General features: G+C 38.2%; 1 protein-coding gene across 5 annotated transcripts in view; it reads right to left on the reverse strand.

Annotated features, from left to right (window-relative positions):
* The window catches only part of TUSC3 (tumor suppressor candidate 3), a 137,196-nt gene that overhangs the window by 99,201 nt on the left and 14,313 nt on the right, over nt 1-23,682 (reverse strand). For 3 of the 5 annotated variants that reach the window (XM_033060669.1, XM_033060667.1, XM_033060670.1), the window contains exon 1: nt 11,721-11,761. The exons of the other annotated variants lie outside the window; for them this stretch is intronic. In XM_033060669.1, coding sequence (XP_032916560.1) covers nt 11,721-11,759 — 39 coding nt within the window. In that variant the 5' untranslated portion in view covers nt 11,760-11,761. Of the gene's footprint in view, nt 1-11,720; nt 11,762-23,682 lie in introns of those variants that run through there. 5 annotated transcript variants of the gene reach the window in all.

Genomic DNA, 23,682 nt, shown 5'->3' on the forward strand with positions numbered 1-23,682 from the left:
AATTCCCTGTTAGGGACTGCTTCCCAGTGATCCCCCATATCTCCTCTCTGCTTCTTAACCCAATAGAGTTTGACATATACAAGCCTTCCCTTTCATACTCGGTGACTAGCAGATTAGCTACTGAAAACACAGTTTTATTTGTTCACTCTCCTAGGACACAGTGCCTACAAGACAAAGCATAAACAACTAGAATCTTCTTGTAAACACATGTGCTGCCTCACGTGACCGTTAATCTTTCTTGCCCAGATTTTCTAAATTTCCTTTCGCCCAAATAAGACTCTGTTGTGGACAGCGGATAAAAAATTAAAAAAAAACAAGAACAAAAAAAAAAAACCAAAAAAAACCCCAAACACACACATATTTTCCTAAGTGCTGCTTGCTCTGTCTGTCCAGTGGATGTCCCTGATAGTTTCAAGATTTCTTCTTTAGACTTCCTTGCATTTACTTTGCTTTCCATTAGAACAACCTGACACAGGTAACTTAAGGCATAAGGAGCCATTGGAAAAAAGCAAAGAACTAAGTTCCAATGACATTACTCAATGATTCAGTGTTCAAACTAGACTCCTGTCATTTGAAGCACACCAGCTCTAACACCTTGCATTTTTCAGGTTTCAGAGGAGGTTTCAGGTCTTCCTGATGTAACAGGGTCCCAAATGTCGCTCAATATGTGAACCTGGAAGACGTCAGCTCTAGAAAGACTGGGTCAAAAGCAGTAACATGAGATACCTTTACTAGGAAAAGTATAAATTAGCCAGGGACTTAACCTACTAAAAAGGCTGAAGCATTGGCTATTACTGAGTCATTCCTCTTTCCTGATAAAAAGTTAAAATTCACTCCAGTAGCTCAAATTTCAGTTTCTGTAGTGAATGAAATAAAGTAACAAGTTTCTAGTTAATGATTTGATACTACATTTGCTACTGGAGATGAGTTAACGACAGATTTTGTTAAGTATTTCTGAAATAATGTTGCAAATAAAAAAAAAAAAAAAAGATGGCTTGACTTCTATGTTTCCTTTATGTGTATTTTACCAACACTAGCTAAAGCAGATTGAAATTCTGCTTTGTCCACTCAGGTGCATCGAATCCCCAAGAAATGCTAGCTCTGTGCACAATTATTTCAGGACAACACTCATTGTAAAAAAAAAAAAAACAAACTAAAAAAATCAACCAAAATAAACCACAAAACAAGGCTGCACTGATACTGCATGTAAAGTTATCTCATAAATCTATCTAAAGCATATAGCTTAAATTCCAATATATTTTAACAGTCTCCATTTTAGTCTTTAATTACACTAAGAATAACAGTACAGAAAACTAATTGCACTAATAAACGCATTTCAGCAGTATGTTGTATGTGTCTGATAAACATTTACAGATATGCAATTACTGACCGCATTAAACTGGTGGCAGAAAGATGAAGGATTCAACATTCAAAGTCATCTTACAGACACTCATTCCTCTATCGTCCCTTGGTCACCTGATGCCTGCATAAAAATGTCAATTATGCTACCAACAGATCAGTATCCTTGAAATTGCAAAAATATTTTTACAATTTTTAAAACTCAGCACACAGTAACAGTATATATTTAGATATAATTATATTTTCTACACACAAAAAAGGAAGAAGATAGAAGGTTACTTTCCTGCATATGTCTTCTACATAAGATTTCAAAGAGCTCATGGACTTGAAAGTGCTAAGAAAGGTAATTGCTTTTCTCTGTCTACATCTTCACTCTTCTCTCTAATATTTTCTAGGCTAATCTAAAACCTGGAGAAGAAAAATTAAATATATTTAACTTTTGTCAAAATTTGTTCCTCTACAAATTAAGGCAAGCAGAACCAATAGCTTTATCGAAAATACTTAGTCCCTATTTTGAACGCGTCTTTAAACAGGAATAGAAATCATGAGTCACGTCAAAATTACAAACTGCAATTTCTTGATTCACAACCCCAGGCCTAATGGAGGGCTCCATAATTAAGTATCTGTACATTCCAGTGAGCAACACATTATTCTGCAGGCATATACTCATAAACTAATTTTTCTGTTGAGAATGACTATCAGTAGAGCAAATGTTTTCTTCTCTGATTTCTCCTCTGTAAGAAAAGAGGAGCATGAGTTAATGAAAATATTACTAATCACTAAGATATACAGAAATCTGTTTGAATACTTTTTTTCCTTCTCAGATTATTTATTTATTTACAAAAGCCATTGCCTGAACATAACTGAGAAGCCATGTAAGCTGGCACAGTATGACTGACTTAATATTATGCTCCATTGACTCAAAGTCATTTAGCTGTGACTGAGGATTTGCTTTTTGGAATGAGACACTGATTTTCATCTTCATGTAAATACCTACATTTTGTGGCATTATACTTAAAAATATCCCTTTAAGGCTGAGTAGATGAATGAACAGAGAACCAAAACTACATTGTATTTTGAGTCTTTTTGTTTGTTTGGGGTTTTGGGTTTGTTTGCTTTTTTGTGGTATTTTTTGTGTTGTTTGTTTGTTTTTTGTTTTGTGGGGTTTTTTTTTCATTTTAGCCCATAATTCTATTAGCAATTCCAGAAGAATCTGGTTGATTTCCTATTACATCTAGCTGTCATTTTGTGAACATTATAGAAACATTAATAACATTTTTACACTGTTTAAAATGCAACATTGAAAATAACCTACATAATGGTTTACATGGATGTATTTTGTCTAAGTGATTTTTAAAAGATTATCAACTTCCACTGAATAAAATCAAAAATTGAAAGTTTATTTCAAAATACAAGAAATTCATCCTGGTTTGTATTTAATACTTCTAAATTTTTTTTTAATTTATCACAAAATTTATAGTAACTTACATTCATTAAAAAATAAAGTTCATCTGATTTAAATTAAGCTTGTAAGATCAACAATATAAATTAGAGAGTTAGTCTAGTACTGTAAACAAACAGCTTATTTCAGGAAAGATAATACCTACTGCAATGAGTTAAATAAACTTAAGTTAAACCATTTAAGTTTTACAGTAATAAGCCTAGGTAAGATGCACTTTATGACTATAGGTTTTTCCCCTATTATTTTAGTTCACTTTTTTTTTCTTTATAAGCATGGAAGTAATTAATTATACAATGAGAACTATCAAAAGGTTGAATTATGGATTAGAAAAAAGATTCTACAACAAAAGCACCAGTAAAACCTCAAAGAACATTTTGCTTAGGTCACCTTTATACTGAAAGGATATTAGTCTCAGGAGAGCATAATATAGGACATCCAGGATGATTCCAAGAGTACAGTAATTTCACGAATACAAGCCGCACCAATTTGACCAAAAGTTTGGTGGAAACCCAGAAGTGCGGCTAATATTCGAGGGCGGCTAATACATGGACAATATTCTAAAAGCTGCCAACACGGAAGTGAGAGCCCGCGGCAGCCCCAAGCCAAGCTGGAGCCCGGCCGGCCCCGGTTGAGGTGGGAAAGCCTGGCAGAGGCGGGGCCAGCAGTGTGGGGGGTGGGCGGCAGAGCCTGGGCCAGCAGGGCGGGGCAGGGGGGGCGGCAGAGCCCGGGCCAGCAGGGTGGGGGAGCCCGGGAGAACTGGGGCTAGCAATGCAGGGGAGCATGGCAGAAGCAGGAAGCCGGGCGGGTGGGGCTGCCTGGCAGCGGGGGAAGCCCAGCAGAATCGGGGCCAGCAGCGTGGGGGTGCCCGGCGGTGCGGGGGCCTACAGTGCCGGCCAGGGCGAGCAAACGCGGCGGTGGTGCAGACGGGAGGGGGCAGCCGGCGAGCCTCGCAGCGGCGGCGGGGGCCGGCCCGCCGGCGAGTAAACGCAGCAGCAGGGCGGCCGGCGTGCCTCGCAGCGGCGGGGGGGGCCGGCCCGCCGGCAGGGCGAGTAAACGCAGCAGCAGGGCGGCCGGCGTGCCTCGCAGCGGCGGCGGGGGCCGGCCCGCCGGCAGGGCGAGTAAACGCAGCAGCAGGGCGGCCGGTGTGCCTCGCAGCAGCGGCGGCGGCTGGCCCGCCGGCAGGGCGAGTAAACGCAGCAGCAGGGCGGCCGGTGTGCCTCGCAGCGGCGGCAGTGGCTGACCCGCCGGCAGGGCGAGTAAACGCAGCAGCAGGGCGGCCGGCGTGCCTGGCAGCGGCGGCGGGGGCCGGCCCGCCGGCAGGGCGAGTAAACGCAGCAGCAGGGCGGCCGGCGTGCCTCGCAGCGGCGGCGGGGGCCGGCCCGCCGGCAGGGCGAGTAAACGCAGCAGCAGGGCGGCCGGTGTGCCTCGCAGCGGCGGCGGGGGCCGGCCCGCCGGCAGGGCGAGTAAACGCAGCAGCAGGGCGGCCGGCGTGCCTCGCAGCGGCGGCGGGGGCCGGCCCGCCGGCAGGGCGAGTAAACGCAGCAGCAGGGCGGCCGGCGTGCCTCGCAGCGGCGGCGGGGGCCGGCCCGCCGGCAGGGCGAGTAAACGCAGCAGCAGGGCGGCCGGCGTGCCTCGCAGCGGCGGCGGCAGCTGGCCCACCGGCAGGGCGAGTAAACGCAGCAGCAGGGCGGTGCTGACGGGAGAGGGGGGCCAGTGAGCCCGGCGGCGGCTGCAGCACCACCCGGCCGGCCCCGTCGGCAACCATGAGCGGGCCGAGCCTTCCTGGCCCCGCCCCGAGCCAGTAAAGCCCGCTGTGCCGCGATCCTGTTACTAATTGGCCAATTTGTGAAAGCTGCGCACGGATTCTCGCTACGAACGAAAGTGCGGCTAATATTCGGGGTGCGGCTTATCTATTGACAAAGACAGCAACATTGTCGAGGCACCGGGGGTGCGGCTTATAGTCCGTGCGGCTTGTATTCGTGAAACTACTGTATTTGTTATACACAAAACCTAAAAAAGTTCCATTTACTGTCAGTGGAAAACAATTCAGGGTGACCTAGCAAAAATATTGCTGAAGTTCTTGATTAAAGATGTGAATAAATCTTTAGCTAAATATTAAAATTGTGCACAAAAAAGTTAAAACTAATTCTGCAGATATATTTCAATTTATTAAGATCAAATTCCTAACTCTAAATTACTATAATTGTTTTCAATATTCACAACCATCAGATTCTTTCGAATTTCATTCAGTCATACCTTTCAGAGCACAAAGTTTATGATTTTAAGCAGAGAGTTCAAGTTAACTCTATGCACAATTAATATTCCACAAATCAAAACTCTAACTCCAGGAACACATCTCAAAGCTACAGATTATTGAGATACTTAGTGTCAACTTATTTGGTTTGCCATTTTCAAATATTTCTGATTTTTAGGTAAAATTAAACTTATCTAAGCCAGTATTTTAAACTAGTTGCTATTTATATTGCCATTCTGAGTTTCTGGACCCCAAGGGGTTTTTTTGTTAAGTTCAGCTTTCTGCAAGAATCATCTCAGAGCATTCAGCAGCCTAGTTCAATTTACAGTGTAGAATTGTGAATTAACAACTGAAAGTCATTCAGGAACTAATATATGGTATACCTCTACCTTACTACAAAGAGTATGTTAACATATGTTAACATTGTGTTTACATTTAAAAATAAGTAACTCTTCACTTCTTCAGCATTTGCTGAAATCAGCAGGCAGCCTTATTTAATCTCGGTCACTTAAAGAAATTGTATTTCTCTACTAAAAGTAAAAGTCTGACACTACAGGAAGACACAAGATATTTCTCTTCTTTTCTCTTCATTCTAAAATTAGAGTCCATAGTGTCTTTGAAAATGTGAAAATTATCTGAAGCACTGTATGAGAAGATGAACGCTGTAAATGCAGTAGCATGTAACCAGCTGTTCCCTCTCAACTTTACTGCAAAATATTTTTTCCAGCTGAATCTCTTTAACTATTAAAAAAGGAAGTTTTACAGAGTAAGCCATAAGAACCTGGTAATCCAGGATAAGGTTGCTCATATACCAGTTTTGTACATATCAGACCACGAGGCTCTAGTAGCCCATATACCCCAAATGAGGACATGAGGCCCTGGGAAGAATTCAAGCAACTTATGTAGTATGTTTCTTAGGGAAAACAAGCAAACAAACAAACAAAATAAGACAAAAACAAATTTAAAAACCAGACAAAACCAAATAAAACCCCAAGACAAGTAACAACAAAATCCAAACAAACAACCAGTCACCACTAACCTCTGGGCAACTCCTGAAAATGCTCAGACATCTTCACAGTACAGAGGTTCACTGATGGAACCTCTGGTGCTTCATTTTGTGCCTCCAGTCTTGTCACTGGGCACCAATGATTCTGGCTGTAATCTTTATACTTTACCCTTCAGGTATTTATTTTCATCAATATAACTCCTCCTGAACCTTTGCTTTTCTAGGATAAACATTCCCAACTCTCTAATCCTTCCTCAAAATATTTTCAATTTCAGAACATTAGGTGAAAAGTATGATATTTAAAGGATGTGCATGAAAAGATACCACTTTACTGAAGAGTGGTTCCATCCTATTTTTTTTGGTTTTTTCCATGAATGTAAAGCAAGTGCTACTTTACAGAGTACGAAGCATCTAGAGAAAAAGTGACTTGGACAGACACCAACAAAATTGTTCCTTTGTTCACAGTGTATTTGTTTTCTGTTTCATGATACAGTAATTCACAAACTGAAATGCTGAACTGAAATACTGCCAATCACCTTTCCCTTTGTATCCCTTACTGCCCATTTCTCTGCATCTTTATGGAATGACAAGATTTTGTGTTGAAAGCTGTTAAAGTAATGATGATAATAACTTCACAAAGAGGTAATTCACCTCAGAATTTGAGGTTGCTTTGACTTTGGTGGAATGTTACCAATAAATCACAGTTTGAAAGGGGTCAAAAAGCCAAAACAGCAACAAAAGTTCAAGGTGTTACTGGATTTTCCCCCTGAAAAATTAAAAACTTAAATAGAATCGGGATCATTTTTGCTCTCTGTAAACAAGCATGCTACAAAGACATTTTACAAAGCCACTGAAAACTCAGCTCTCTTCTCTGTGGAATCACCACATAGAGACTAATCCCTCAAAGCTCTTAAGCACTGAGCTACATTGAAGAATTACCCAGACAACCAAACTATGGCTAATGCTAAAAAAAAAAAAAGCTTTCTTCCTCTTCTTCAATTTTCCATGTTACTCCAAACACTAGGTTAAAATACAGATGTTGTATTTCCACTCTCATGAAGTACACTAAACTGGTACAACAAAAATAAGCTTTATTAAAAAAAATTATGAAAGGCTAGCTAGGGAAAGCATCAAGAATTTAAAGTGAAGTAGACTATAAAGGAAGACTGGGAAGGGGCAGTAGCACCTACTGCTAAAAGAAAGTAAGTTAAAAATAAATCAATTCAACAACCATTTAAAATGTAAAATGCAGAGTAAATACAGAAGAAATCAGAGAAGATTTGGTTCTATGAGTGAAAACACATCAAAATGAAGGTGCAGAAATTGAATTGTTCCAAGGCATATAAGCACTGTTCAGTATAACTACTTGAACAAGAAAAAATGAGACCTCAATCATGCATTCTGAAATAATTTTGACAGTATTTCCTTAAGAATAATGCTTGCTTTTTAAAATATTGCTCTAACAAGGAATGTAAGAATACTTCAACTTTCTTTGTTTTTATAGAACAGACATTTAAAATGAGGGTATATAACACAAAAGATTTGTAGAGGAAGCTAAGTGACCTTTAACAAAATCAACAAATCAGCAGAGAGAGCCATACAAGCAAAGAATAACTAGTTAACTTCATGCAGAGAATTCATAAAGCATCTAGTTGAAAAATATTCTGGGTACGAGTACTCGATTCTTCATCTTCCAAAACATTAAAAAAAACCAAAAAAACAATCCAAAAAAAAAAAAAAACAAACACAAAAACAAAACCAATAAAAATTAGCAAACCCCAAAACCAACACATAGCATGAATTTCTCCTTTTGTTATTACTAAGAGAATTTTAAAGTACAGTAATTTCACAACTATAAGGTGCACCTTTTTTACTAAAATTTTGGTCCGAACCTGGAGGTGCACCTTATACTCCAGAGAGCCTTATATATGGACAAAGTTCAGAAATCTGCCAACCCAGAATTGTGAGTTGGGAGCCGAACTGCAGCTGAAACAAACCCCAAACACTGACAAAGTGACTTGGGTTACAATACAGGATGTGATCAAAGTATCTATTCTATCACTACCTGTTGTGACCAGGTGGGGCAGTGATCCTTATCTCTGTGGGAGATACTCTGCTAACGGGCCATCAATTGAAATCAGTAGGGCATTGTTCTTTATCTTTTCACAACCCATCCTTCCTCCAGAGAGTCATTTTCTGCTAATGGCCCATTGAGTCCCACTGTGAGACTGATAAAATTACTTCATCCCATTGAAAGTTGCTCCAGCTAGGGGGGAGAGCCAAGCCTTTCTTACCAAGATAAAAACTGAAATTCTAGGACACCGAGTAGCCCTTTCTCTACTGGACTCTATAAAAAAATGGGATTTCTCCACATCACTACTAGACCCCTGGAAGGAAACTGCACCTTCTACAAGACCACTGCTTCAACTAACCCATATCTGTCACTGTAAGAAGACTGCAGCCACTATTTAATCAAACTGCTACCAACACCCTGCCTGACGGGGTGTCAGGTTGCACTATGACTTTGTCAGGGTTTGGCGTTTGTTTCTTTATAGTACCGTATTTCTATTTTAATTTCCCTAGTAAAGAACTATTATTCTTAATTCCCATATCTTTACCTGAGAGCCCCTTGATTTCAAAATTGTAATAATTTGGAGGGAGGGGATTTACATTCTCCATTTCAAAGAGAGGCTCCTGCCCTTCTTAGCAGACACCTGTCCTCCAAACTAAGACACAAAGTTAGAGCACAACCTGATACCCCATCAGGGTGACACCCATCAGTCAGGGTGTTGGTAGCAGTCCCATTAAATGGTGACTACAGTCCTCCTGCAGTGACAGATGTGATTCAGTTGAAGCAGTGGTATTGTAGAAGGGTGCAGCCTCCCTCCGAAGGTCCAGTGATGATATGGAAAAAAAGTCCGGTTTTCCTCTGGAGTCCAGGGAAAAGAGGGTGACTTGGTGTCCCAGAATTTCAGTTTTTATCTAGGTAGGAAAGGTTGGGCTCTCCCCCCTGTCTGGAGCAACTCTCAATGGGATAAAGTAATTTTATCAGTCACACAGTGGGACTCAATGGGCCATTAGCAGAAGATAACTCGCTGGAGGAAGGATGGGGGGTGCCAAGATAAAGAACAATGCCCCGCCTGGTTTCAATGGATCGCCCATTTGCAGAGTATCTCCCATGGAGATAAGGATCACTGCCCCAGCTGGTCACAACAGATAGTGATAGAATAGATACTTTGATCACATCCTGTATTGTAACCCAAGACAGCAGGGCTGGTGTGATTGTTACTAATTCATTACTTTGTTGCACGCGGATCCTCGCTGCAAAAAAAAAAAAAAAGTGCGTCTTATAGTCCAGCGCGCCTTATATATGGACAAAGTTCGGAAATTTGCCGACTCCCGGAGGTGCGCCTTATAATCTGGTGCGCCTTATAGTCGTGAAATTACGTACTTATTTCTTATTGGTACCTTAATGCTTATACAAAACGCTATCTTGTTAATTAGTATGTTGGTAAGCTAAAAAAACCAGAATTTAATTTCTCACTTGCCTTGTGAATTAAGAGAGTAACGTCAGAGGAAAGAAGTGGTGATGATAAGTAATTAACACTTTCTATCTTTTGACAAGGCAGTGAAGTACTTCCAGATACAAGATATCTAACTATGCATAAACTAGTCTGTGTAAAATTTAAGAATTTAAAACATTTTAATTAAAAATTGTAGACAAAATAATTCATCTTTAGAGTAGAAAATGTTACTACCAAAGGCACAGAAACATAACTACCTACAACAGATACAAGTTTTCCTTCTTCCTCAAAATTCCACATGTTCTTTATTTTTTACACATTAACACAAGTGTCCACAGGATTAAACCTCTTATAGTAGAAAAAAATAAATCTCATGAAAAATATCATTACTCTTCTCACAAAAATGGTATCTCCAGACATGGTTGATATAAGACCTATCATGGTTAAAAACAACTGCAGATTTAAAACAAAGCAAAACAAACAACAACAAATAGTTACTACCCAAACAGAAAAAGAAAAAAAAAACAAACCTTAGATTATTATTATTTTCTAAAGAGGAATATAATTTCAAGACCTAAACAAGTCAAGAAATAATAGGTTTCAATTCTGTAACAGATCAAGTAGAAACCTATGATTATTCTGCATCTAAAGGTAAATAAAAATACTTGCACTTTTGAAGTGTATGATGCTTAAGGACAGAGAAAAAAGAGAGTGAAAAAACTATTTGGCAGCTTGTTTTCTATGGTTGATTTTAAGGAGTCTTTTGATATAGAATAATGAAAAATATTGAAGGAGAATGGAAGAATGACTATAAAATCTGACATTCCACAGACCCATTCTAGAGCTTCGCTTTGAAAACAATTAGAAGAATAAATCAGAGAAGCACTTCCTCTATTTTTTTTTCTCAGTTGAAAAAGAGACACTTCTCCTAATCTTCCTGAGGATCACTTCTCCCGATTACCTAAATGTACACAGATACATTCTGAAATCCTCTTTAGATCCCAAGTCCATCATTGTAAGAATTTAAGAGGCAGTACCAGCTCAGGCCACAAGTCAGCCTAGCAGTAGTGGATTCCCACTGAATGCTGCAGGTACTAAGCAAACATATCAGATACACTAGTATATATATTCCCAGAACTCACCGTTTGCATCTCAGGGACATCCTGAGATAGAAAACACTATCTTTGTATTTAAAATTACTCCACAAAGAATTAACACTAAAAAATTACTGAAGCCAAAGGCTATATCATCTATAAAAAGCAAACAATTCATATGTGAATAAAATTTACACATAAATGTCCTGTCTGGGTTTGAAGCTAGCTGAAAAAGATTCAACATATCTAGTTCAACATATTATCCCATATTTAAATATTCCGGTTTTGATATCTGCATTCTTTAAGGCCAATATTAGACACTAGCTAAGCACACGTCCTTCCAGCACCCTCTAAATTCAATTTCCATTCAACCTAGATTTTGAAGTCAGTTTGTCAAGCAAAAAATGTCCCACAGAAATGCCCATTTATAGTCTGGGGAATCAAGAGAAATAGTTTCCTTACAAAAAGTTTTCCTTTTTGAGTGTGAAGGTCTTCAATACTTTTTCTCCCACGGAATTCTAAGACAAACACTTCCCTAGTTCCCTTACAAATGCAACAATAGCCACAAAAAAGAACTAATGAAGTTGCCAGTTAGAAAGACAGGATACACTCTAACTGGTAATTTTACAATAGCAGAATGGTCTCTGCTAAAACAGGTGCTACTGGAAGAAAAAAACCAGGAAAACTGAAACAGTAACTGACCCAAAAGCACAGAATGGTTCTGATCTGTTCACTTCTCAATTTAACAAGAAAACATCATTTATAGAGATAACTTAAGAGGCGAGTTAACTTGAAAGATCAAGTGAGAAAAAAATCTTTGATAAGCTCACTCCTCTCCTGCTCCCTGAAGTAGAGCAAGAGGGTGGATCTTCTGATAGATAAAGAATAATTGCTATAGAAAGGAAGATTAGATAGCCCTGAAACCAATTATAAGTGATAAGTAAGTGCAAAGCACATCAATATGCTTAGCAACAAAATTGGTGAATATTCATAGAACATGCAAGAACTAACAGTAAATCACCTCATTACAAGGAAAAATGCCGATCAGGAATATTGACATTGGTTGCACCACTTTAAATATAGTCAGTCTACAAGATTTTCATCACAGAAACTTCTTGTAGTCTTAAAAACATGCCAGAGAAAAAGTAGATAGTACTTATCAGTTCATTCCAGTTTTCATCTGGCACAATTTACACTCCATGTTGTTCAAGGGAGTCACGGTTTCACAGTTCAATAACTGGACATTAAAAAAAAATAAAATAATGTTCTACAGAACTGTACTATTCATTCTGTCAAAATTTCCTTTTCCCTACATTAAATATGTGCAAGTCCCTAACTAAAATTCTCAACTTACACAATTAGTTTGCCCCCTCCATATTTAGAAGAAAACAGTTACAAAAAACTCTCATCCTGACGAGTCTAGAGATGAGTGAAGTAAGAATTACATTCAGGTTCAAGAAATCCAATGCAGTCATGTCAACTCCCCCCTGAACATTTTCAGAGAAATAATACATCAGTGACCTCAGGGAGGAGAAAGTATCACCAGAAATTAGATGCAATTACTGCCCTAATCCCTACAGACACAAAGACTGAGAATACACTTTATCTCCATTTGACAGAAACCTATCCTTTTATAAAAACACAACACGATTTGCTACAAAGTTTTAGGTTTGAATCACATTTAAAAATAAGTATGAGGCATTACTTTCCAATTTACTTTGCTGGAACACAAGTCCTTATCTCCTATTCCAAGAATGTAGCTAAACTGAATTGAATTTACTCTGCAAAACAATGTATATAGGACACAATAAATACAAATAAAATTAAAAATAACAAAGTTAAACATTCTGCACTATGCAACATGCTGTTATATACGCAGGACCGAAATTGGATGATTACTAATCAAGAACACAAATGGGTTCTTAGTTAAAATCACACTCCAATTTAACTGAAATTATCTGACTGCCTAAGTGACTTACTATTAGTTTGACTCTGGCTTTGGCCAAATACCCAATACAGTAATTTCACGATTATAAATCGCACTGACCATAAGGCGCACTTCTGGGTGTCAGCAACTTTTCATTCTTTGTCCATACATAAGCCACACCTGATTATAAGCCGCACGTTACAATACAGAGTGTGATAAAAGGTATTTATTCTATCACCGTCTGTTGAGGGTGAGGGCAGTGATCCTTAACTCAATGGCAGATATTCTGCTAATGGGTCATCCATTGAAACCAGGCAGGGCATTCTTCTTTATCTTTTCACAACCCATCCTTCCTCCAGGGAGTCATTTTCTGCTAATGGCCCATTGAGTCCCACTATGTGACTGATAAAATTATTTCATCCCATTGGAAGTTGCTCCAGTTAGGGGGAAGAGCCCAACATTTCTTACCAACATAAAAACAGAGGTTTTGGGACACTAAGGGAGCCCCTTTCTCCACTGGACTCCAGAGGGAAAGGGGACTCCTCTACATCACCTCTGGACCTCCAGAGGGAAACTGCACCTTGTACAGGACCACTGCTTCAACTGAATCACATCTGTCACTGCAAGGGGTCTGCAGCCACCATTTAATGGGACTGCTGCCAACACCCTGCCTGACGGGGTGTCAGGTTGTACTCTGACTTTGTCAGGGTTTGGAGTTTGTTTCTTTGGAGTACTGTATTTCTATTTTAATTTCCCTAGAAAAGAACTGTTATTCCTAATTCCCATGTTTTTGCCTGAAAGCCCCTTGACTTCAAAATTATAGTAATTTGGAGGGAGGGGGTTTACATTCTCCATTTCAAAGAGAAGCTCCTGCCTTTCTCAGCTGACACCTGTCCTCCAAACTAAAACAGCAACTTTTCATTCTTTGTCCATATATAAGCCACACCTGATTATAAGATGCACTTTGGGTTCGGACCAAAATTTTAGTCAAAATGATGTGGCTTATAATCGCGAAATTACTGTAATTTATTTTCAAGGTACAAGGTTAAAAGAGACCATGTTTTTCTGAAAAAGTACTGCTTTGTCCAAAAATATGTAAATGAATGGTTCAAAAGACAAATAAGAATGGAGAAAGGTAAGTATTTAAAGATTTCATAATACAGAACAGACATGGTTTGTAAGCCAGATGGTTTTTTACCAGATGCTTATAAAAGGGGCTGGGAGAAATAATCTGTAGCATGACTAAGTCAATTTGCAGATACACAGTTCTGTCTTCAGGATAGTTACCAGAATTCATAACACTAAAGTAAAGCTTCATATTTATACAAAATGAAATACTCTATTTGAAGCACATTAACAGTTCCCATTTAGAATAGAGTTAGCCAATGACAAAAATTTGCTCTCCCTGGTACTTCCAAGAGGCATTTAAACAGACCATCAGGGAGAAACAGCAATAGGCAAAAAAAGTAGTTTTCAGACAATTAAAAGTCAAAATTTCAATGAATACAAGAAGTTTCAGGAAACGGTATATTTAAAAAACATTAATGCAAAAAGGCAATGATTTCAGAGAGGCTGGTTTTCAAGGAAAATAATCCTAGAGAGAATTCAGTTCCTCTACAAAATGTAGAAACTCCTTTTTACCTTTATACCTTTTTCATTACCCGTTGTCAAGAAAATACCCACTTTTCCCATGGATATTAATGAGAAGAAAGAGATGTAAGTACCATTGACTCACTGATGGCAGACTTGGCCACCAGAACACTTAGAGAAGAACAGAGAATGGAAAAGAATTTGAATTTCTTCTTCTAGGAAGATTACCAGGAGATACTTTAAAAGGAGCACAGGATCAACAATGATAGGGGAGGAAAGCAGGCCCGGAAAATGGTTGAGAGGTTTAAGGATAAATGATGCAAGCTTTCTGCCATATATACAGCATACATAACATAGCATAACAGTGCTACAAAGCTTAAAGAAGCAAGAAGTTACTTTCAAAAAACAAAAGCCTATTACAGAATCCATGACAACAGTACTGAACTCACAATTGAATACAAACCTTTGAACTGCAAAACAACATATTTCCTTGATGTTACACTGACATAGAATTTATAGGCCAAATTACATTGTTCAGCATTCAATTATTATCATTTCATTTACACTGAAGTACTTTTGCAAAGGAATTATTCTTTTAGTATTTTGTTATTTATGTAATCAGAGCACTAAGAAATCCTAATAAAGGAGCAGAATTTGTGTTACTGGAGAAGCACATTAGAGACAGTTGTGGTCTCCAACAGTTTGGAAGCTACAAGTCAAAGAAAATAAAACAAATGAAAATGAAATAAAATTAACTTATTTATGTATTTCAACACAGAGAATACAAGAGACCAATGAAGACCATGAACTAACATTATCTACAGTTGCTTTGCCACATTTTTTGTCTAACAACTGTCAAGATTTTAGAACCCAGACAGGAAAATGCACTCAAAAGGGATTTGGAAAAAACAGTTTTTGCAGTGCTTTGTGATAGGAAATCACTGTTTCAATAGCAAAAAATTATTAAAATTAATCCAGAGAAAATTAAGATTTAAATGAATGGATAACAAAGAAGATGCATAATAATGAAGACCAAGAAGTTGGTAAAATGAAATTGCTTATGCACAAAGAGGGAAAAGAAGAATATCTTCTGTAACTTTTGTTTACTATTCATAATTGCAGAAGTAAATTATATGTAATCTGTCACATATATTGATGGACTAGGGCTAGAAAACAAACAGAAGACAGAAGTGGTAAGTAAAACACTGTCATTTTTGCAAGTTTTCAAAGCAGCCATTGCCTTAACATTCACTAACTGTAGAGAATCTTTATTTTATCCCCGAAGCCCTAATTATTGTGAACCAACACTGTCATCTACATTTTTTTGCAAGACTGCATCCTCTCCCTTTTCAGAAAACTTAATTAAATCTTTAATAAGCTAGTATAAATGTAAAGGATGTGGAAAACAAAATATCACCTTATGCATACTTATTAAATTTCTGCAAACCCTAAAGCATTTCTCCCCCAAATTAATGGTATGGAAAAAATTGATTTCAGTTTACCTACCAATTTCTTTTCTTGCAATAATTCCATCTGTTAGTTCTCATGGCAGGGACCTTGGTACTAAAGAGCATCTGAATATAGTCTACAGAACTTGGTATCAATCCCACAGCTGATCATTTCCTCAGGTAATTGATTAAAATGCTGTTTTAATCATTGAGTGAAATTAAGCATGAAATCTACCCACCCTCAGCAACTGGACAGCCTTATTTTCATATTCTTGCACAAACTGTAGCGTATAATGCAGCTTAAGATCATCAAGGCAGTTACCAACAACATTCTAGTCGTGTTGCCACCGTATAAATATGAACTCTGGTGTTGAAACTGGTGATAGTGTAAGTGCAATTTCTGGAAATACTTATTTCAGTACAGTTACTTCAGGTAACTCAATAGACCTCTTTTACAAGCAAAAATCATAAGATAGGTGTGATAGATCACTCAACTGAATACTAATAGCTGCATGCACGAAAATAATGTTATCCTAAGAACAAATATTACTTTCAAATAATATTATCACATTTAAGTCATCCAGGGGACCCAGGAGGACAAAACAATGTTCAAATGTTCCAAAGAACTGAAAAACTGCACTAGCATTATTCATCTGGTCTAACTTTGAGATTTACAAATGGTATTTATAATGTCAGCACCAAACTTCAGTGTTGAGCACTCTGATAAAACATTTGGCTAATATTCTAAGAAACTGTATCCAACCACCTTTCAAATACCCAAAGCCCAATAATTAACAAGATAGTGGATCTAGCCTATCATTCTGCAGTGCATGTTTTGTTCTTCAATCAGCAGTGATATAAGAAATGGTTATCATTACCTATCAGTGGTCTATCCCATGCCAGTATGATAAGTATGAGCAATAAAATAATTACCTCCTCATTTCTTTATTCAAAAATTGCCCTCTCCTCATCAGCTTAGATTCATTTTCAAATGGTTGCCATTCTTCCCTTATCCCCTCCTCATCACAGTATTCCAGGATGGTCTTATAGAAGTGACCTTCACACTTTGTTCCCAAGAACACAGAGAAATCAGGTGGGTGAGTACAACATAGAGAAATACGGCACCATTAGTTTTTAATCACAGGAAATAACCCATGTCATGCATAAACCTACTTGTCTCTCTCCAAATGACTGATGGAAGATGACCAATATATTAGATTGAAAAAAGACTTCTAGAATCATCTCATTGAAAACAGTCATGTGAAATGAGCATCTCTTATTAGTTACTTCAAGATCTAATGACTACTCACTGCAGCACCACTCCTTTTACAAGATGTAACGTAGTTTAAATTAAAATTATTTTAAAAATCATACATTCTTGATAGCCATTGTTTCTACAATTTTAAACATTGTAGAGGCATCCCATTCAATGTTCGCCTCAAATTCTGGTTAAATTCAGGAGTTCCAGCAAGCTGCTAAGGTCATTGTCCAGTAGAGTTTTTAAAGTCTACAAGGATGGAGATCCTGCAACTTCTATAGGCATTCTTTTCATTATTAATTACCATAATTTCACATGTATAAGGCGCACCTTTTTGATTAAAATTTTGGTCCTAACCTGGAAGTGCGCCTTATACTCCAGAGTGCCTCATATAAGGACAAAGTTCGGAAATTTGCCAACCCAGAAGTGCGAGCCCACCCAGCCCCGAGCCCAGCCAGTAAACCCCGTGATCGCATGATTCCATTACTAATTTGTTACCTGGCTGTGCGCGGATCCTCGCTGCAAAAAAAAGTGCGCCTTATATGCTGGTGTGCCCTATATATGGACAAAGTTTGGAAATTTGCTGACACCTGGAAGCGCACCTTATACTCCGGTACGCCTTATAGTCATGAAATTACTGTACTTTTTTCCCTTATTTTCCACTGAAAATATCTTCCTGCACCTTCAGGCTCTGTCATTTCACTATGCAAAGTACTAGATTGTGAATAGCAATCAATTTCTTGCATCTCTTGGAAAAAAACCTTAACAAAAAATGGAGAGCTCTGATCTTTCACCAATTCAGAAACTGCATGATTTAGAGTGACAGTTATCCACAGAAGGGAAGAATCCCTGCTCAAAGCATGTACAATATAAAACTTATATGATCCAAAAAACTTAACAAGTCTGATATGCTGTATCAGCTAATTGTATGTGTAGAAGAACCAAATATGTTTATCATAATAGTAACACCCAAGTCCAGCCCAGCAAGTTTGAATCTCTTCTAACTCAAACAGGTAATGTCCAATTTAAAGGCCAAACAATCACAGAATTACTCCAAGGTCAATGTTACTTAATTACTCTCAGTCCCAGAAACCTAAAACTGCATTCACAGTCTAAGACCATCATCAATAAAAGGTCCAGATATCAACCCAATTATCATTAAAGAAGTATGTGCTTCAGTAAGAAAATGGGCTCTTAAGCATCAGCAGAGCAGAGGCCAATATTTGGTAGAGTCTTAGTGCAGTATACAATGAGAAAACAAGAACATTACTCTTAAGAATGCTGACCCACTGTGAAGAACATGCTTCATACTATACCGGTTAAATGTAAACAAGCCCCCCCAACAGAGACAGTAAAATCATCATTGCAACCCAATTTGTGCGTGGCAAAATATAGGTCTGATTGCATAATAAGTTTGAATATAACTGATTTGGCAGTTTCACTTCATTCACTATTCATGGTTAAGAGGTAGAAAAAAAAATCTACTTCAAGTCAGAAGCAGCTCTTGTAAAAGAACAAATCAAGGAAGGTAGCTGTAAAGTCTTCTGAATAGTAACTCTACTTGGTAAATTCAGAAATATGTCAAATGGACAACACTACTCTACATAGTAGGAGAGATGAAAAGCACTCACTTTCTTTGACAGCAAAATACTTGGCAAAGAAGATTAATAAAATGACAAAGTATGAGCTGTAAGACTTGTCAATCCTCTCCCGGTACAGTTGTAACTATAGATGTAGATTCCTTAACAGCATCTTTCTATAAGGCATGGAAGGAGGCGTGCAAGATCTAGGACTGATGAACTGCTCACAACTGAGTATTACTCATGGAGAGATCCATTAGTGGAAAAGAGGTCAAGAAAACTGGAGCTGAAAACAGTAGAAGGTTGGAAGATTACAGGCTGGTGAGGAGCTAACACGTCCCCTCTCTGGATATCCATTTGCAGATGCTGTTAGAAAAAACCCCATTGGATTAGGTGAACTCAGACTGAATGAGTTAAGCTATTCTTACCCATCTTATCTTGAGATCCTAGATGATTTGATATCATAAAATATTCAAAGCACAAAATAGTTTTAAACCACTGCTCAGAAAGGAATTAAAAAAGTAAACAGTCTTCTGATTATTGTAATATGGCACACAGTTTCCTGTTCTGGGAAGAGATATCATCTGAACCATTTTCACACAACAAAACACAGTAACAGGACAAAAATCACTTCCATGAGGGCTCCTGTCAATAGATGGATAACAAGAGAGGCAACAATTAGAGTTTAATGAATGAGAATCATCCCTTTTATAGATTAGAGCAGAGAATGATCATGATGAGATTAGAATCCATTACTAGCCTTATGTATTTCAGGGAATTACAATACAGACTGAAGCAGGAAAAATAAAAGCATTTAAAAGAGATTGTATCTGTTTTGTATCTGTTTTGATACCATTTCACACCACGCCATCCCATTTTTCTTCTCCAAGTGTAGCAAAGTATGTAGAGTTTATAGAGCTAATTCATGCAGACTAGTTTGAATTTTCAGGGAAGAAACTCAAACTCAAAACCTACAAGTCACAATGAAGACCTCCAAGCCAAAAGCAAGCAACTTACTAAATCTCAAAGACAAAAGGAGGTCATAGAGAAAAAGAATTGTGCTGAGTCTCTGAGAACTACTATATGCCATGATTAGACAAGACAGGTCCAACAGAATAACAATCTGTGTTGAATATCTGTAAAAACTGAAAGTCCTTTAGTATCTTATGGTTAGAAAAACTAATTGCAGTATCTGAAGAATTTATCCTTGTAACTTTGCAGTGTTTGGAAACATGAGGAGAGCACATCACACTTCAGTATATGCTAACAATCAGAACAGTACCAGTAGGAATTTTCATAGAGAAAACCTGAATCACATGAAATAGCAACTGAGTATTTCCTTCTGCAGTGTGAGCTGCAAGATAACTTTCTAAAACAATGATTTATCTACCTGGAAAAAAATGACTGAATCGAGGGCAAGTTTAAAAAATTAAAAGCCAAAAAATAAATAATAAAAAAAGGAGTTTCTTAAATTTCTGTCTTTACTTGTAAGGGGTATAGACCTGGAAGGAAAGTTGACATGAGGCAAATAACTGAATTAAGAACGAATACAGCATTCATTCAACTCAGCAATGGGGAGGAACTCAAATAGTGGTGAAATAGGCTGATGGCAACTAGGAGGAAGAAGAAAATAGCATTATCTAGTTTTTCTTGAACACTGTCAACTGAGCTTATTTGGGTCCTGACAGGATATATTTGTATAAATATCAGCATGCACATGGTCTCTGATATTAGAATAAATCATACAAATCAGAAGGTAAGAGAAAAGATGACTACCACATAATGAAATCAAACCCTTGATTCCCTTCCACATTTGTCACCAGTTATCATAATGATTACAGGTGTGCTTTCCTCTCCCACTCCAAAGATATTCAGAGGGTTTTACAGGAAAGAACAAAAGAAAAATTTCTAAACAATACAGATCTTTTCAGAAAGATCAAAATCTTACTCAACCTACTTTTGCATTTCATTCATCTCTCTCCTTAGAGGAGAGTAAAACATGACAATCTATCTTAGAACAACAACTATAAAACAGATTGTGGGAATAGTTTTAAAATCCATCTGTACATACAAGAAGAGTAGAATATCAAAAAGAAGGAAAAAATTTAAAATACGAAAATTCTTGAGAAGAATGTTGCAAATTTTGCAGAAAAGATGAAACTAAAGGCTATAAGGAAAAATATCTAGATAATCACAGAAGTGTGACACTATGTAAGAAATATGATGAAAAAACATACAAAGGAAAATTACCATATGAAGAAAAAGTAGAATCATGGGGACTTACAACATGAATAAATAGATTGGAAGAAAAATAATGCAGTATTACACTGAAGGCAATAGACATACACAGGAAGTGAATGTAGGCAGTCTGAAATTTGACTTTGAACTGACTAGAGAACAATTTTTGGCAGAAAACACATTCATAACTTTCCCCAGGGCAACCACAAATGTTCCAGGATGAAGTCTGCTCTCTGAGTTGAGCAGGCTTTAAGTTTGCATCAATATATGTGAATACTCTATTTCTAGAGAAAACAGAAAAAGCTAAGATAATAACAAAAATTTAAAAAAAAATAGGAACTAAATTATAAGAATCAATCCACACACAAACAAAAAAACCCCACCATCTGGGATACAGGAAAGAAATAAGAAGACTTTTAGGTTAAACAGAATATGAGTGTAGTCACAGGAAGAAGAAAAGTAACTTTTCCTGTACCAACTTGAGTTTGCAGCTGGTGAATCTGCATTTAGTAAAAACCCAGAGGGTCTGGGAAACAAGTTATACTTTGAAAAACAAAAGAATAAGGTGGAAAGGCAATGAAAAACTGTATGAAGATGACTACAAATGTCAAAAATCCGCAGAATCCCTATCAGAGGAAGGATACGAGACTATAAAAGACAGACCTACTATTATGCTTCTTCTTTACGAGTATTACATCTAGAGTTGCATAAAATTAGAAAAATATGCACCCTTGCATCCACACTTTTGCAAGACCATATGATGCTGGCATTGTCAAAGTTTCAAAAGACATCAGGGAAACTGGGTTTTTTTGACCATGTGCAACCATAAATATTTGATGGATTTCTATTACACATTCAGTTTGTTCTGCTTTCAGAAAATATCCTAACATACAGAACTGAATTTCATCAATCCTTTTAAGTCTAAAAGACTTTTGCAGATGGACAAAACCTATCATGAGCACTTACAGCAATTTTTTTCCAAAATTAAACTTACTAAATTTGACACATTATTTGCTATTAAGAAAAACACAGAGCACATCAAGACTTTTTCCACGAAGAATTAAAAAGAATTTATGTTGCCATACCTCAAAATAACAACAAAGAAAAGAGAGAGAAAAAAACAATGTATACCCCTTTCTTTGCTATGAAATGGAAAAAGCAAGAAAAAAGGGAAGTACCAACCTTTACAGCTTATAAAATGGACACGTAACCAAAGAAATTACACAGGAAACCAGTTACATATCTAACAACTGAATTCAAATTCCTGAACTCTGTAGATGACTTCAGCATTAGGAGCAGTCCTATCAATGTCTCTCTCTCTCAAGCTGATAAGGTAAGACAGTAAATTTCTTCTACAAGGATTTCCCAAAGTACTACCTTGTTTCATTGCTTCACATGAAATTAACGAAAGCCCACTTTGGTTTCAAGGTCAGCTCTTCCAGGATGAAGAAATTATTTGAATTTTTTTTTCTCCAAATATCAATTTGCCTCTCTACAGAGAGGTGCAATTTTAGGATATTAACAGTAATTATCAAGGACAATCAAAAATATATACAGTACTTTACATGGTTAACAGGAGCAACATGATTCAGTCAATTTAATGGACAACCTCCTATCACTCCAGAAAGTGAAGGGTCCAAAGCAAAGCATAACTAATAAAAAAAGCTAACAAACTAATAAAAATCTTACTTCTTATTAAGGAAAAGTCACATTTTGTCTTCTTGCCAGAAGTGACAAATTGTAACACAGAAATCTTCTTATGACACAACTATTTAATCACTAAAATTTGGATGCAAGCTCAAACTGTTGATTTTTCCTTCTTTCCTTTAAGGATATGCGAAACCATCCTTTTCCTTTTTCTTATGATAAAACATTTCAGTAAAGAGATTCTGCAAGCAATTTTTAAAAGTTAGAAAAATAGGCAGTAGAGAAAATTTTGAAGGCATCACAATTAATTGAGTGTAAGTTTTACTTTTAAAAATTAGGTACAGTAATTTCACGATTGTAAGCCACACAATTTTGACTAAAGTTTTGGTCCGAACCGGAAGTGCAGTTTGTAATCCGGAGTGGTCAATATACGAAAACAAGTTCTGAAATTTGTGAACCCGGAAGTGCAAGCTGGCAGCAGCCCCAAGACGAGCCAAGCCCACCCGGTCCCAGCGGGGCAGCGCCGGGCTGGGGGAAGTGAACGTGACGGGGGCCGGGTGGACAGCGCCGGGTCGGGAGGAGCGAATGCGGCGGTGGTGGGACCGGCACTGTCGGGCCAGGGCCAGCTTGCCCAGCAGGGGCAGGGCAGGCAGCACTAGGCCCCGGGTTGGGGGGAGCGAACGCGGCGAGGGCCAGGCAGGCAGCCCTGGGCTGGGGCAAGCGAACGTGGCAGGGACTGGGCGGGCAGCCCCAGGTCAGGGGAAGTGAAGGAGGCAGTGGTGGGACCGGCAGTGCCGAGCTGGCTCACTCTGCCCCGTCACCAGCCCTGAGTAGGCCAAGTCTGCCCGGCCCCGAGCCGAGCCAGTAAACCCCACAATCCCACGATTCCGTTACCAATTGGTAACTTTGTGAAAGTTGCACAGGGATCCTCGCTGTGAACAAAAGTGCAGTTTGCAATCTGGTGCGGCTTATATATGGACAAAGAACAAAATGTTGCCGACACCTGGACGTGTGGCTTATAATCAGGTGCGGCTTGTAATCATGAAATTAATGTAATTTGCATATTACAGCCATTACACCTATTTTAATGTATGTTTCAGAGTACTACGCCTCCTAATACTTTCTTCAAACTTTTCATCACGACTCATGGTCATTGTGAGAGAAATCTTCATCTAATCCCACATTATTTCACTGTCATTTGATTGCTAATGATTATTCATAAATTCTTTGCCACCTCTGACGTTCACTCTCCATAGTTTTACTTTATTGTGCCATCCACACATTGGTCACTTTAT

Source organism: Catharus ustulatus, chromosome 5 (assembly GCF_009819885.2).
Source record: "Catharus ustulatus isolate bCatUst1 chromosome 5, bCatUst1.pri.v2, whole genome shotgun sequence".
Taxonomy (NCBI): domain Eukaryota; kingdom Metazoa; phylum Chordata; class Aves; order Passeriformes; family Turdidae; genus Catharus; species Catharus ustulatus.